The 14,495-nt window shown below is 43.8% G+C and overlaps 1 protein-coding gene across 1 annotated transcript in view; it reads right to left on the bottom strand.

The window, feature by feature from the left end:
* DCDC2C (doublecortin domain containing 2C) overlaps window positions 1-14,495 on the bottom strand; it is a 100,247-nt gene that overhangs the window by 46,263 nt on the left and 39,489 nt on the right. Inside the window, exons 7-8 of the mRNA XM_011992688.1 lie at window positions 11,639-11,707; window positions 5,404-5,445 (exon numbers count right to left, since the gene is read on the bottom strand). Coding sequence (XP_011848078.1) covers window positions 5,404-5,445; window positions 11,639-11,707 — 111 coding nt within the window. The remainder of the gene's footprint in view (window positions 1-5,403; window positions 5,446-11,638; window positions 11,708-14,495) is intronic.

Genomic DNA, 14,495 nt, shown 5'->3' with positions numbered 1-14,495 from the left:
TTCATCAGTAGCTGCAGGCGATGGAAAATGGCTGATGTTCTGAGCTTAGCATGTCTTAAGCATGTTAAATCATTTAAATATTGTTTATGTCAATCAATATAAACCACTACTTTGATCATTTAAAGAGGCCGCACTATTTTATCACTTGTCTAATAGCTAATAGCACATCAACTACTCACTTTTTTCACCTGATCTCATCTGGGGCATTCTGGGTAAACACTGGCAGAAGGCGCACAGTTTCTCAGCTTCCGCAGAGCACCCGAAGCACGAGGAGACTCCTTGGGAAGACCTGTCTCCTTCAAGACCCTTCGTCAGTCTGGTGGATTTCAATCCTCAAGGAATTTCTAAGCACACTATGATTTGGGGTGCAGTCATAAAGACAAGAAGATTAAAAAGCAAAATAGACATGATTCTCTTTTTGTTGTAGGAAAACACGCACACAGCAGCACATAGCGTTAATCGATCATAGATAACTCCTGTTCTATAACTACTGTTCTGAAGTCACCCACTGTGTTCTGTTTCCTTATGTTCTTGTCATTCTGACTCCACCCAAAGTCAAAAATTTCCTAGTTTTCAACAACATGAAATATCAAAGCCTAAAAGCTACAAGAGGATCAAATCTCTCTTTCTTTAATCCTATAAGGCCCAGCCAGGCTTAGTTAGTTAAGAAATTTTGAGCAATGAGTACCCCTGGACAGGGAGGGAGGAGACATATAAGCAGAGGATGTGCTCCATACATAAAGAAATGAGCATTTAATAGGAAAAAAATTAACCATCCAATGGAGAGTTGTTGAAAACTTGAATGCAAACACAAAATCACTTGGGGGATAATTGGAAAAAGGCAAAGTATTTGGAAATGACATGATTATAATAGCATGCTTCCTGAAGGCTGAGAGCATTAAGAGATGACCAGAATGGGTAATTGCTTCTTGAAAGAGGTGACTCACAGAACAATTAGAGGCATGGCATTAGAAAAAGAATGAAGGATCAAGTCATAAATATAAATAAATACAGTATAAAGTTGAGCAATGATGAGAATTGGTACTATTTACTGTAAGCCATTTCTTCAAGAGAAGCATAGGAGCCAGTCCTCAGTTCAAAGGAAGTCTGGAAATCAGGGCAGGAAAAGGGTCTCTGGATTCCACATGGAGTTTTGTGTGGTGCTTGGCAGTTTTTCACTCTTGTTTCTCCAATAGGCTAAAATATAAATGTTTCAAGGGCAGACAAAACCCACTATTTTTCTATCACATTGAAAACAATTTGGCCAGGCAGAGTGGCTCACGTCTGTAATCCCAGCACTTTGGGAGGCCGAGGTGGGTGGATCACTTGAGGTCAGGAGTTCGAGATCAACCTGGCCAACATGGTGAAACCCTCTCTACTAAAACTATGAAAAAAAAAAAAAAAGTTAGCTGTGTGTGGTGGCACGCGGGCCATGCCTGTAATCCCAGCTACTCAGTTAGCTGAAGCATGAGATCTTTTGAACGTGGGAGGCGGAGCTTGCAGGTGACAGAGGAAGACCCTGTCTCAGAAAAAGAAAGAGAGAGAGAAGAGGGTTGGGGGGAGGAAGGGAGGGAAGGCAGGGAGGGAGGAAGGGAGGGAAGGAAGAGAGGAAAAGAAGGAAGGAAGGGAAACAGAAGAAAGGAAGAAAAACATTTAACAAAGGATGTTAACAGGCTTTGAATGTTGCCTCCAATATGCATTTAAAAGGACTTTGCTTTGATATGATCATGCATAACACTGTCATGAAACTTACAAAGTACTCCTTTAAAAGGTGATAGACCATTTCAGAAATCGATGACTATAAATACTAAAAATCTTAGGTACTTTTTTTTAACTAATAGCACATTTATTGTTGATCAAAATTATACTTGATTTTTGAAGCCTTTGGGGGAAAAAAGGTCACAATTATCTTCTCATACACGTTGCACCTGGAACTTGTCACTACAGCATCCTGTCGTGCTGCTTGGCCGTCGGAAGTGACCGAGATGTTCATATTACAATCTATGATGCAAAAACACAAAATGAAAACAGCAAACTGCACACCCAGTGTATTCTGAATGCTCTTTGTTGCTGTCATATTTCAGAAAGTTACTATGTGTCCAATACAGGATGGAAGTAGAATAGTTCAACACCTAGATTCATGATTTAAAATTGTAGTTTACATTTTAAAATCTATTAGTGGATAAAATATTCAGTCTGTTTACTTTTCTTCTCTTAAATCTATTTCTCATTATCGTCAAAAAAAAAATAGCCAATGAGAAATCAAATTGAACATTTGTTGCTGAAGAAAAACTGAAATTTCCTTTTTAAATTCTGATTTGAGATGAAATACTCAGAGCAGATGACATCCAGGAAGCCACACTTGCAACACAGCTCTGGGAAAATTCCTCATAAGTCCATGATGCCTGTTGCTTTGTTGTTGCTGTTTTTAAAGTGATGGCAGCTCTGCTCAAAAACGTTTAAATCGATTTCAAATAAATAAAATCAACATTCTGAAGTAGACTGAGAAAAAAACCTAAAATGTTGAAAATATCCTCAATACTGATTCATAGTATTTCTTAAAATAGAATTTTCTATTATTTGACAAGTTCTGACCTTCTTAATACTCTACACAAAAAGGAAACTTAAAATGGAAAACAGTCCTGAAGAACATGCACAAAAGTGAGAACAGACTCTGAGCAGAGGAATTCAGGGTTTTCACTTTCTCATTTTCTTCTTATTTGCATTTTCTAATGTCTACAACCAACATAAATTGTTTACAGTTTAACAAAGTATTAAGTTTTAAACTAGTGTGAGGTATCAGAGGAGAAAATTTCATTTAAAAATATAATTGATAGGCTGGGCGCGGTGGCTCACGCCTGTAATCCCAGCACTTTGGGAGGCCGAGGCGGGCAGATCATGAGCTCAGGAGATCGAGACCATCCTGGCTAACACGGTGAAACCCCGTCTCTACTAAAAATACAAAAAATTAGCCAGCGTAGTGGTGGGCACCTGTAGTCCCAGCTACTTTGGAGGTTGAGGCAGGAGAATCGCTTGAACCCGGGAGGCGGAGCTTGCAGTGAGCCGAGATAGTGCCATTGCACTCCAGCCTGGCTGACAGAGATTCCATTTCAAAAATAAACAAACAAACAAAAAAAAATATATATATATATATATATATATATATAGTCTACTGTAAGGCATTGCGCATGCCTGACGCTGAGAAAAGTGCAAATATGAGTAAAATCTCATTCCTTCTTTCAAAGACTTTAGACCTCCATTGGAGTCATGATTAAATTACAGAATAATAATAACAACAGTAGATAGCATTTAACCCCAGACCACTGAGTAAGGCACTTTTAAATACTTCTAATCTTTACACTCACTTCGCAAGTTGGAAATTATCTGTTTCACAGATAAGGAAACCAAGGGTCGGAGAAATGAAACTATCTGCGCACAGTTTGCATGCGGCCAGATTTGCATTCTTTTCATTCCATTGTGTTTGGTAAAATATTCCCTTTAAAAGAGTAACATGTATGCCAAACAAGTGATAAATGCTCCAAAGAATTACTTGGCATTCAAACCAGATATGATTTATGCTTACAGGGACGTCGCCATGAACACACATTATTGATTCCCAATCATGTGCGGTTAGGTTGGCTGTAGAGAGTTCCAGAGGATGGAACGCCCATAACAGAATGGATTACACTGATTTTAACACGGGAGTTAAGAGTGGGGAAAACCAAGTGTCTCATGTCAAGCTGAGGAACAAAAACTTTCATTATCTAGCTCAAATACAAATAATATAAACACCATTTTCAACATAGATATGCTATACTTTTCAGGAACTTTCCAAACCATTGTCGCATTGATTCTTGAAAAGTAAAGTAAGCAAACCTATAAACATGTAAAATGATTGTTGATTGAATCAATCAAGTTACTTAACAAAGGACACCTAGCAAGTTAGTGGGAAAGCCATTACAGGAATTTAGTGCTCTTCCAGCCACAAGGCTGCCTGTGCATCCACACAGAGGCTCCATACATGGGCGGAACACACCCGCACCAGAGGCTCCATGCATGGGCAGGACACACCCATACCAGAGGCTCCGGGCTCAGGCGGGACACACCTACACGAGAGACTCCTCCGTGAATGGGGGGACACACCCACACCAAAGGCTCCGTGCCCGGGCAGGACACACCCACACAAGAGGCTCCGTGCCAGGGCAGGACACACCCACACGAGAGGCTCCAAGCACCGGGGGACACACCCACACCAGAGGCACCATGCATGGGCAGGACACACCCACATGAAAGGCTCCGTGCACTGGGGGACACATCTGCAGGAGAGTCTCACTGCACGATGGGGACACACCCATACCAGAGGTTCCGTGCATGGGCAGGACACAACTCACACGTGTTCCCTTCCCCCATAATATGGTCAGGAATATTTTGCAAGTCAGCTATTACTAATAATAAGAATAAAAGTAGTAACGCTAAGCAGACTTTACACATATTCTCTCCTGGAGGTTGATTTTGTTATAAACAAGTGGACAGATAAACTTTGAATAGAGGAGGAAACTGAGGCAATCAGGTTTTAAGGAGTGTTCCCGATGCCACACATCTGGCCGGTTCTGGAGCAGCCAAAGCCAGGCGGAGCCGATTCAAGTCCCCGAGGTGTGTAGACACTGGCTTCGGTTAGGTTAACCTCCCCAAGTGCCATCACTCAGGGCTCACGTCCTTTGCGGAGTGCTGAGGAGTCTAGGAAAACTAAAGACTAAATAAATGAAACTTGACACACTCAGACAAAAACCACTATCATCACTTAGTCATCTACCAACTTAGGATGAGAACTCAGTCCTGCTGGGAGAGCAGCGCTTCTAGAGGGAAGCACCTTCCGCTGCCAGGTGGGGTCTGCTGCCAGGTGGGGTCCCCGGCCCAGTTACACATCCGCTTTCCCCAGGGCTGTGAGTCCCCTACTCCTTGTGCTCGCCAGGCAAGCGCATTCATCCTTAGCTTCATGGCTGGCGTCTGAAGGTGCAGCTTTTATGACTGCCTGGAAAACCTAAGTGAGTGACTACAGGTGTAGCTGGCAGATAATTCACACGTGTTTTCCAGGTTTTCCAGGCAGTCATAAATGCTGCACCTTCAGACGCCAGCCACGCACCGCCCTACAGCACTTTCCACTCCTGGTTCTTACTTGCCTTTCCCAAGGATCCATCCACCTATGTGAAAGGCCGTGATTTGCTTCTTTTCCTCCAAGCTGGTTTTCTAACTCTGGAAAACAGAGCTACGGTGTATGACAGAGGCAAAAAAGTTACATTCCTAAAAAGCACCTGACAAGATTTGGGGATCCGTGGATTCTCCTGTTAGGTCTCTCTTCAGAGTAGAAAATGCAAAACTACAGTATTTGTTGTTGATACAAACCTTGCTTTCAATGTCTTCACAAAGCCTTGCATCTTCTTTATCCTAGTATTAAAAAGTAAATATAGGAATCAACTATTGCAAGAAGGATGTTGTAAAATAAATCCTTAATCTTCCCCGCCTCTACTCAGCTTCTCAGGGAGGTCAAATTCTTTCTCATAAACATCATTCAGGAGCTTGGCGTAAAGCCTCAAGCCTCATCCTCACTATCGACTTGCGGCTCTGTTCCTCCTACTTCCTTCCATTTTGTTTCCTATTCTAAACTCTTTGTTTTTATGTACATCTTTTTGATCATTCTTATGCAAAAGGCAGCATGTCATACCTGTATTCTCTGTTGCACTTTGATTTTTTTTACTTAATATAACATCTTGGAGCTCCCATCCTTCAGCTGTATGAGTCTATCTAATTATTTTCACAGCTGTATTATATCCCATTCTATTGGTAAAATACTAATCAACCAACCCTGTGGATGAGCATTGCATTTGTTTCTATTAATAGTCATAAATACACTGTAACATATTAATATTTGTATATTAATATAACGTGCACAGGATGCTCTTGGAGGAAGAGAAAATCATCACCCCAGAATCAGAGTTCATCTCCCTCTCCCTCTTCCTGTCCTCTCTCTCTTTATTGAATGTTAATATAACAAATATTAATAGTTGTTAATTAATATATTTGTAAGATATTCCTATCATAATAATGGTTTAAAAAATGTGCAGAAGATATTCCTAGCGATGATAATAATGGTTTAAGAAAAGTACAGGTTTAATTTGAATAGAAAGAGAAAACCCTCTTTTCCAAAGGCTGCATTGATTCATACCTGACCCTAATAAGAAGCATTGCTGCTTTTCTGCATCTCTATTAATATAAAAATATAGTATTCAATTACCTGCAGGAGGGATATTGTAAAACAAATCCCTAATCTGGATTTATTAAGCACTGGACATCATCAATCTGATTTAACAACAAAAAAACCTCATTTTTATTATCTGCATTGGTTTAAGTAGGAATGATATGGACATATTTCCTTACGTCTTCTGGAAATCTGTATTCCTCTTTGTGAATTTCCTGTTTGTCTTCTTTGCCTTTCTTTTTACTGGGCTTTGTGTTAATGATTTATGAGACTTGTGTAAATCAAGAACATTTGATTTGTATTGCAAATACTTTCTTCCTTATTTTGTTTAGCTTTTGACTTTATGAAATTTTCCAAAGAGAAAAGTTTGATTTTCATGTAGATAAACACTAAGGCTTTGGAGATAATTACTTCTTCTGACATAGCCTTTTGAGACTCACTGAATATCCACCCTCATCTTTAGTCCCCTCTACTGGGGCCACGCTCAGCACCTGCTTGGCCACACTCCAGCCTCAGGCCAGAGGCCGTGCGATGCCCCACGCTGCCTCCACTGCCGCACACTGGTCACCTAATATCTTCCAGAGTCTCTATCAAACTCAAGATCAGTTACTCCTGTGTGCAAGGTGATATGAAAGGCACTAAAATGACACCAAAATGAATTAAGTCGAGACTCTTCCTTCAGAAAACGTGAATCGCTCAGAAGAGGCAGTAGACGTACACAAACAGCTCTAACTAAAGCCAAATTGTGCTTTGGACGGCGTAGAAAGGACAAACAAAATACCAGTGGAGGTTAGCAGAGGAAGAGACGCTCCCTGGAGAAGAAGGATCCAGAGAGCTGTAAGGACGAGGCTGGCTCTGCAGCAAGCCCTGGAAGTGGGTGAGAGCTGGAAAGGCAGAGGCGCAGCAGGCATCGGGCACAGCACCAGAGAGGCCTGAACGTGCACAGGATGCTCTTGGAGGAAGAGAAAATCATCACCCCAAAATCAGAGTCAATCTCCTGCTCCCTCTTCCTGTCTCTCTCTCTCTTTATTGAATACACAAAATTACCCATGAAATTTTTAGACAGCTTTTTCAAAAGTAGGAAACACCTAAATACTATTAAAAAGGTTGATAACAAGGAATCAGAGAAAAACCTGAGTGCCATGATGCCCGACCACTCCTATGCATAACCCTTCTCTAAAGCATCCCTCAGAGCTGGCCACAGACCACATGGAGGTACTCTCAAGGATAGGAAGCTCGTGTCGTCCTTGGAGAGAGCCCTGCGTACGTGGCCCATGGATATGTGTTTTTGGCATTGCCATTCACACTTTCCATCTTGCTTCGGAAAGGGATCGAACCTTTTCAAAACCGTTACACATTGCTTTACAACTTCGCAGGTAGCATAAATTAAAAAGTGCTGCTTGCACATAAGATGTTTTAGAACCAATGAGTCCAAACAAATCAAGCACTAAGAACTGGAGAAGGCTGGGCGAGGTGGCTCACGCCTGTAATCCCAGCACTTTGCGAAGCCAAGGCGGGTGGGGATCATGAGGTCAGGAGATCGAGACCATCCTGGCTAACACTGTGAAACCCCATCTCTACTAAAAATACAAAAAATTGGCCAGGCGTGGTGGTGGGCGCCTGTAGTCCCAGCTACTTGGGAGGCTGAGGCAGGAGAACGGCGTGAACCCAGGAGGCAGAGCTTGCAGTGAGCCGAGATCACGCCACTGCACTCCAGCCTGGGCAACAGAGCAAGACTCCATCTCAAAAAAAATAAAAAAGAAAGAACTGGAGAAAATCCCAGTGTTCCAATGTTAATAACATTCCATTTTTAAGGATGAAAAAATATTACAGTGCCCAGTATCGTCAGAATTGTCGTGTGTATAATTAACACGTTTAAAGTATGCTGAGGATGAGGAAGTGTCATCCAAAAGCACAGTTCTATTTTTGCTTTTGATTTTGATTGCTCCCACTTCTATGCTATTGACATACATGATTGTAAAATACATGCACCCTGGGCTGCGGCGCGAGGAGGATCCCATCATAACACTTGCATCTCAATAGCTCCTCCAGGCTGCGATTGTTTTAAGTGCTCCAAATGACAACACCGTTGGGGCTAGGCAAAGCACGGAACAGGGAGTTAGCGCAGGACGGGGAGCTGGACAGAGTGTCGGTGTGAGGAGATGAAAAGGTGTCGGAACTAGACAGTGGCCGCGACTGTGCAACACGGAGAACATGATTAATGCCACTGAACTGCACATTGAAAATGGTTAAATGGCAAATCGTGTTTTTATATGTTACCACAAAAATCATTTGTATTTTACCACATAAATAACACATCTTTGTGATCAAACATCAGAAATATTTTCTATATATAGGAGTAGTAGTTATTTTTCTTTCTAGACAGGGTCTCTCTCTGTCACCCAGGCTGGAGTGGAGTGGCACAATTGTAGCTCACTGCAGCCTCAACCTCCTGGGCTCAAGCGATCCTCTCACCTCGGCCTCCCAAGGAGCTGGGACTGCAGGTGCACACCACTGCATCTGGCTACCTTTTTTTGTTTTGCTAATTTTTTGTAGAAACAGGGTCTCACGATGTTTCCCAGGCTGGTCTCAAATTCCTGGCCTCAAGCGATTCTCCTGCCTTAGCCGCCCAAATTGCTAGGATTACAGGCGTAAGCCGCTGTGCCTAAACAATACATATTTATAAATAAAGTTTATAATATGTTTTCTTACAACTTTGCAAGGTAATTAGCATTTTACTCCAGGATTACATATTTAAGTAACTTCATCATAGGCAACTGAAAGCAAATCCACAGGTATTTATTATACATCTACTGTATATAAGACACTGAATGACACGTAAGATGACAGGGCACAACCTCGGTCTTTGAGGAGGTCAAGCCAGTAATCCTATGCCTAAAAATTTTAATATAATCGATATCAAATAAATGTCATATGATTAATTTGTCACATGAACGTATAAATGAAATGCCAGGTGAACTACAGTTCATTGAGAGCAGGGTTAGCTCACTGTGGCCTATTGGCCAGGAAGGGCTAATTGAGTCCTGCTTCTTTTTAATTGTTATTACAGCTATTATAAAGCATATAAAATGCTTGCTCTTCTTGAGCCCTCAAAAACATGGGCCAAATTTTAGGGCCAATTACCTTCAACCCCATGGGTTACTTCACATCAACAAAGCTTTGTTCCAGTCATGTTAGAAGCAAAGACGGAGCTGTTAGAACTGAAACACGTGAGCCATCCTGCACCCCTGGAAGCAGCAGGTAATGCCAACCAAGCAGCGGTATCTACGAGGGACACAGTGTGAAGCCTGATACAGAAAATGCCTCTTCTGGGAAGTTACATATAACCAACATGGTTCACTGGAAGAAGAAAACACAGCCTTTGAAATCGCTCAAAACAGGGTTCCAATCCAAGCCCCATCACCTCCTGCGTGACACCGACAAGCTACCTAAACTCCCCATCTCATTGTTTTTAATCTTGTTTATTCTGCCTTCCTTAGAGAGCGACTGTGCGGTGGAGATGGGGCCAGGTATATGGGAATGGCTGGACAGTGCCTGGTGCATGGTGAAGCTCAGGATGCCTTCGTGTGCTCCCCAGCCCTCCCTGTCCTGTCTCCCGTCATTAGTGCTTGGGCAAAAGAGCCAACGTCTGGCTGTCCCTATCACCTTTTTCCCCAGCAGCTTAGATCCTTGGCCCAGATACCTAAGGTCTAGGTGCTTGGGTTTGCCATTGAATTCCAGTGATAGTGCTTACATTAAGAAAGACATTTTGATGCCCTCTAAGAAATTAAATCTGCTACTGGCTGTTAGCAAGTCACTAATATGCATGGATCCCCTCAGCAGCCTGAGTAGATTTCCATAACAAGTCAGTTAAGCACAGATGACAAATTCAACCACCAGTGTGCACAAGGCATTGAGGAGAGAGCATAAACTCACCGCAGTCAGAGGGCCTAGGTTATATCACTATTGAAATATGCCATTTGCATAACAGCATCCTCTCCTTGAGGGTAAGCAAGGTAAGCCAGTGGCTTGTTTGCCCCTCTTAGCCTAATGCGCTGAGACAAACATCTGCATTCTCATTCCTGCTCTCAGAACATACCCTTATCCTTGGCAGAGGATGCCAAAGAAATCAAAAACTGTCTTTGCTCTTCATCTAACAGTCTTCCCTACTCATCCAGATACAGACAGGATACCTTTCCACAACTATCCACGAATATAAGGAAGGAAGAATGAGCTGTTTTACAAGTGTATCCTCTTTGACTGTCTGTTTTAGATCAGAAGCTGCTTTGGTGTTTTCTAAAAAACCTGAACTAACTTCCTGAGGACCCATATCCCTTCCAACAAACACCTGTTCCAAGCTGTGTCAAGCACCAGGGGTGACCTGCGTGGCTCCAGCACCCGCGTACAAGCTTCCTAGGGGTCACTCCTCCTCTTTCTTCGAGGTGGCAGCCAGGAAGCTGCAGGGCAAGTTTAAGAGCAAAAAAAAAAAAAAAAAAAAGTGACTCCTGGCAGGGCGGCGAGTGTCCCCGCCTGTTTACAGCCCTAGAGGATAGACTCAGATTGCATCTCTCAGACTTAATGAATCCGGGAGCTCATTACACAGCCTCCTGTGTGATGATCAATTTACACAGCTTCCTGACTGCGGCCAAACTTAAAAACAAGAGATTACCTTGAAACAAAAAAAAAGATCCAGAGACAGAATTCTGAAAACGAAGTCCTCGAAGTCTACTTCTTAGCTAAAAATGGAGCATTTAAAGTAAATTCTGTTTTCCTGATCCACGTATTTTATGTGGACGATAAGTTGCATAATCTCATAGAGGACCACAGGCACACGTTCCCTGCATGGAGGAAGTTTCCAGGACATCCAAAGAGGAAGAAGAGCGAGTGAGAATCCACACTGCCAAGCATCCCGTGCTGGCTTCCACCGCCATCTGCACACGAGCACTGCACATCCTCACCCTCGTGCTCCCCAGAGGGACTGGCTACTACACCACACTGCGAACCACGCCAGTTGGTGCCCCAGGTGTCCACTCCACACAGCCACCTGCACACCTGCTGCCTTCCTTCACCTCCCTGGACGTTCCCTGCTAAAGTACATCTTGAAACTTCCTGGGGAAAAAGGTTTTAGGTTTGTGACTAGAAGTACAGTGGAAAGTAATTAGGACAAGTGTACATGCAATTAAAATGACTCATGTAACTGGCACAGGAAACGAGATCATGTCCACAGCTGCCTAGGAAATGCACTCGCTTCCAATTCCACGCTGGCTTGTACTTTGGAACTGACTCATGATCTCAGATCCTTTCACCACCAAACGTAAGCTCTGTTCAGCGTGTTAGGTGCCTTAGATCCAGGCCATTAAATACAAAATAAAATGAACTCACGTTGTTGCCCTCAAAATCAGGGGTGTTCTCATGTATCTCTTCATCTTCTTTAACTATCTCAGCTTGTCTCTGGGGAGAAAATACACCACATTTTATCAACTGCTTATGTCGAACTCCTTTAAAAAATCAGAGAGCACGTGAAATAGTGTGACCTTCTAGACCACTTCTACGGGTAGAGCTGGGGAAGTCACTGCAGTTTCTCCAAATACAGAATGGCATCCACTCCGCGTTTTTGTGTTTGGCTCCACCAGCAAAACGTCAACCTGCTTGGTAAAACTGCTGGAGAAACCTCTTTCTTATAAGGAGTGGCGTGGGTGCTCCAGAGGCCTCTGGTCAGCAGGTGCTTTTGTAATTCTTGGGGCACCATAAGGACCCCACCCAGGGCCCTCTGCTCCCTGGTCAGCAGATGCCCTCCACAGCCTGCCTGACCTCACTCCTCATACAGCAATGGGTTCTCACTCTCCATCGTTATTTCCTAGTTTTCATGGCGCACTGGCAAAAGACAAGGATCTGTCCTAATCTGTGTCCTGGAGCTTCTCTCTGCTCTTGGGGAGAATAATGTGGTTCTGTGGCCAAAGAAAAGACTCTCTGGGACAAACTTCCTTTATATTTCTGTAGCTGTCAGGACAGGCTGATGAGGCTGCAATAACAAGCCAACCAAGTATGCGTGCTGCACTGCAGCTGGCCAGGGGCGTCCCATCCCCACAGCCACTCAGAAAACCCACTGATGGAGGCCCTGGCGCCTCCTGCTTCCTGATTGCAAAGGAAGAGAAGATGCAGTGTGGGAAATCACACACTGGCTCTTCATGCACCTGCCTGGAACCACTCACATGTCATCAGGGAAGGCAGGTGGCATGGCCACCCTGAGACAAAGTGGGTAGAGAAGTGCATCCTCATTGTGTGACCAGAGCAAAAGAACTGCCATTAGTAATGAGCCATAAAGACCCAACGGCTCCTGCCAGCTGACCTTGAATGTGCAAGAACAGGGTTCCGTGGTGAGGCAGACGTGTAGGTATGTCTTCAGTATGGCCGACCCCATCAGCCCAGACCTCAGACCCTCTGAAAACTCAGACCAAGCCTGCATGAGCATTATCTTCCTATAGCTTATGTAGAAAAGCAGTCACAATGAATAAAACTCTATAGGGAGTGCTCAAACCACATAAAAAGTAAGCTTTGTAACAACTTATTATTTTAAAAAATAATCGACATAATGTCAATCAAAAACATGTTATTTTAAAGAATAGTCGAGGTGATGTCAATCATTGATTCATTCATTCATTCAGCAAGTATATAGAGGACACCTGCCATACTGAACACCACAATGCCAGAAGACACGAGTGATTGTGAGTACAAACAAGGCCCTCAAGAAGTCGAGAGCCTTACGGGGAAGACACATTAATTACACAGTCACACAAACAAAAGAACCGTGACAGGTGCTACAAGGAGAGGTACATGGAACAGAAAGAGAATGTAATAGTATTTAACATACATGGGAGAGCAACAAAAATATCCTCTGGTAATTGACTGTTACTGTAAGATCTGAAAGATGAAACAAAGTTAATATATAAAAACAGATGGGAAAACATGCCTGGCGCATGGAGTAGCATGTGCACAGCCCTGCTGCAGGAAGCAGCACTGAGCTTCAGAGTTGCTGGGGATCAGTGCCTGAAAAGCAGGAGTGACAGCAGCAATCTAACCAGAAGAGGATGCTAAGTAGGACCAGAGCGATGGTAACACAGGCAGAGAGGGGTGCAGAGATTCCGACACATTTAGGAGGTAAGACTACAGAGTCCAAGATGATCTGGATATGGGAGAGGTGAAGAGGTCAGTCTCAGGAATACCTCTTCAGTTTCTCTTTGGTCTTACGGAATGGATGGGGGTGTCATTCATGCATGGATACAGGAAGAGAAGAAGGTTTGAGGACAGGGGAAGGAGACTGTGAGTTGTGTTCTCACTCTGCTGAGCTTCAGTGTCTTAGGACATCTACGGGAGGTGTTAATTCAGCAGATGTGCATGTATTCCTGGAGGTCACAGACACTGACGCTGGGGTGATAGAGAATTTTATATCACATAGAGAGGACGTCCAGAGTGAGAGGAGAAGATGCCCTACCCCTCATCCTTGCTGAATGCCAGCATCTGATGGCCAGCGAGATGACCAGAAGCCTAACAGAAGGACAACGAGTGGCCAGAGGGAAAAGGGAAGTCAGGAGACTCGTTTGACAAGATTCCCTTGCCAAAGAAGAGAGCATTGCAAGCAAAGAGAGTGGCCGGGAGCGCCAATGGGTGGTGACGGTCCTGTGCAATGAGAACTGGGGAACATGTTGGGTCTGGTGGCATGGGGCGGAAGAGCTGTTTTGTGCCACTGTGGGCAGAAGCCTGAAGAGATAAAGAAGAGGGGAGAAGATGGAGAAAGTGAGGAGACGCCACTCCCTGCAGATCAGCTCCACGCGTGAAGGAGAGAGACACGCTCAAAGAGGACTGAGACCAAGGCAGAGTTGTTTTTACTCATAACACGAGTGCTTTCAGCGTGCTCACACGCCAGCCAGAAGGACTCGGGCATGGGAGAAGCTGAAGACACCAAGGAGAGAGAGAGAATTATTAAGCAGTTGATGACACAGAGTTCCTGAGAGGCTCTGAGCAGGACAGGGTCCAGCATCTGGGAGGAGGGGAGACATGGGTAGGGGGGGACGGACCTCTCCTTCTATGATGAAGAAGGGGCAGATGGCACAGATTAAATATTATCCTGTACCCTGACAGCTGCCTAGCTCACAGCCACAGCTGCCTAGCCCACAGTCACAGCTGCAGAGCTCACAGTCACTCGCTACCTTCTCTCACCGAAAAAAAAAAAAAAAAAAAA

The sequence above is a fragment of the Mandrillus leucophaeus genome, unplaced genomic scaffold, assembly GCF_000951045.1.
Source record: "Mandrillus leucophaeus isolate KB7577 unplaced genomic scaffold, Mleu.le_1.0 Scaffold416, whole genome shotgun sequence".
Taxonomy (NCBI): domain Eukaryota; kingdom Metazoa; phylum Chordata; class Mammalia; order Primates; family Cercopithecidae; genus Mandrillus; species Mandrillus leucophaeus.
This window is presented reverse-complemented; position numbering and strand designations above follow the sequence as displayed.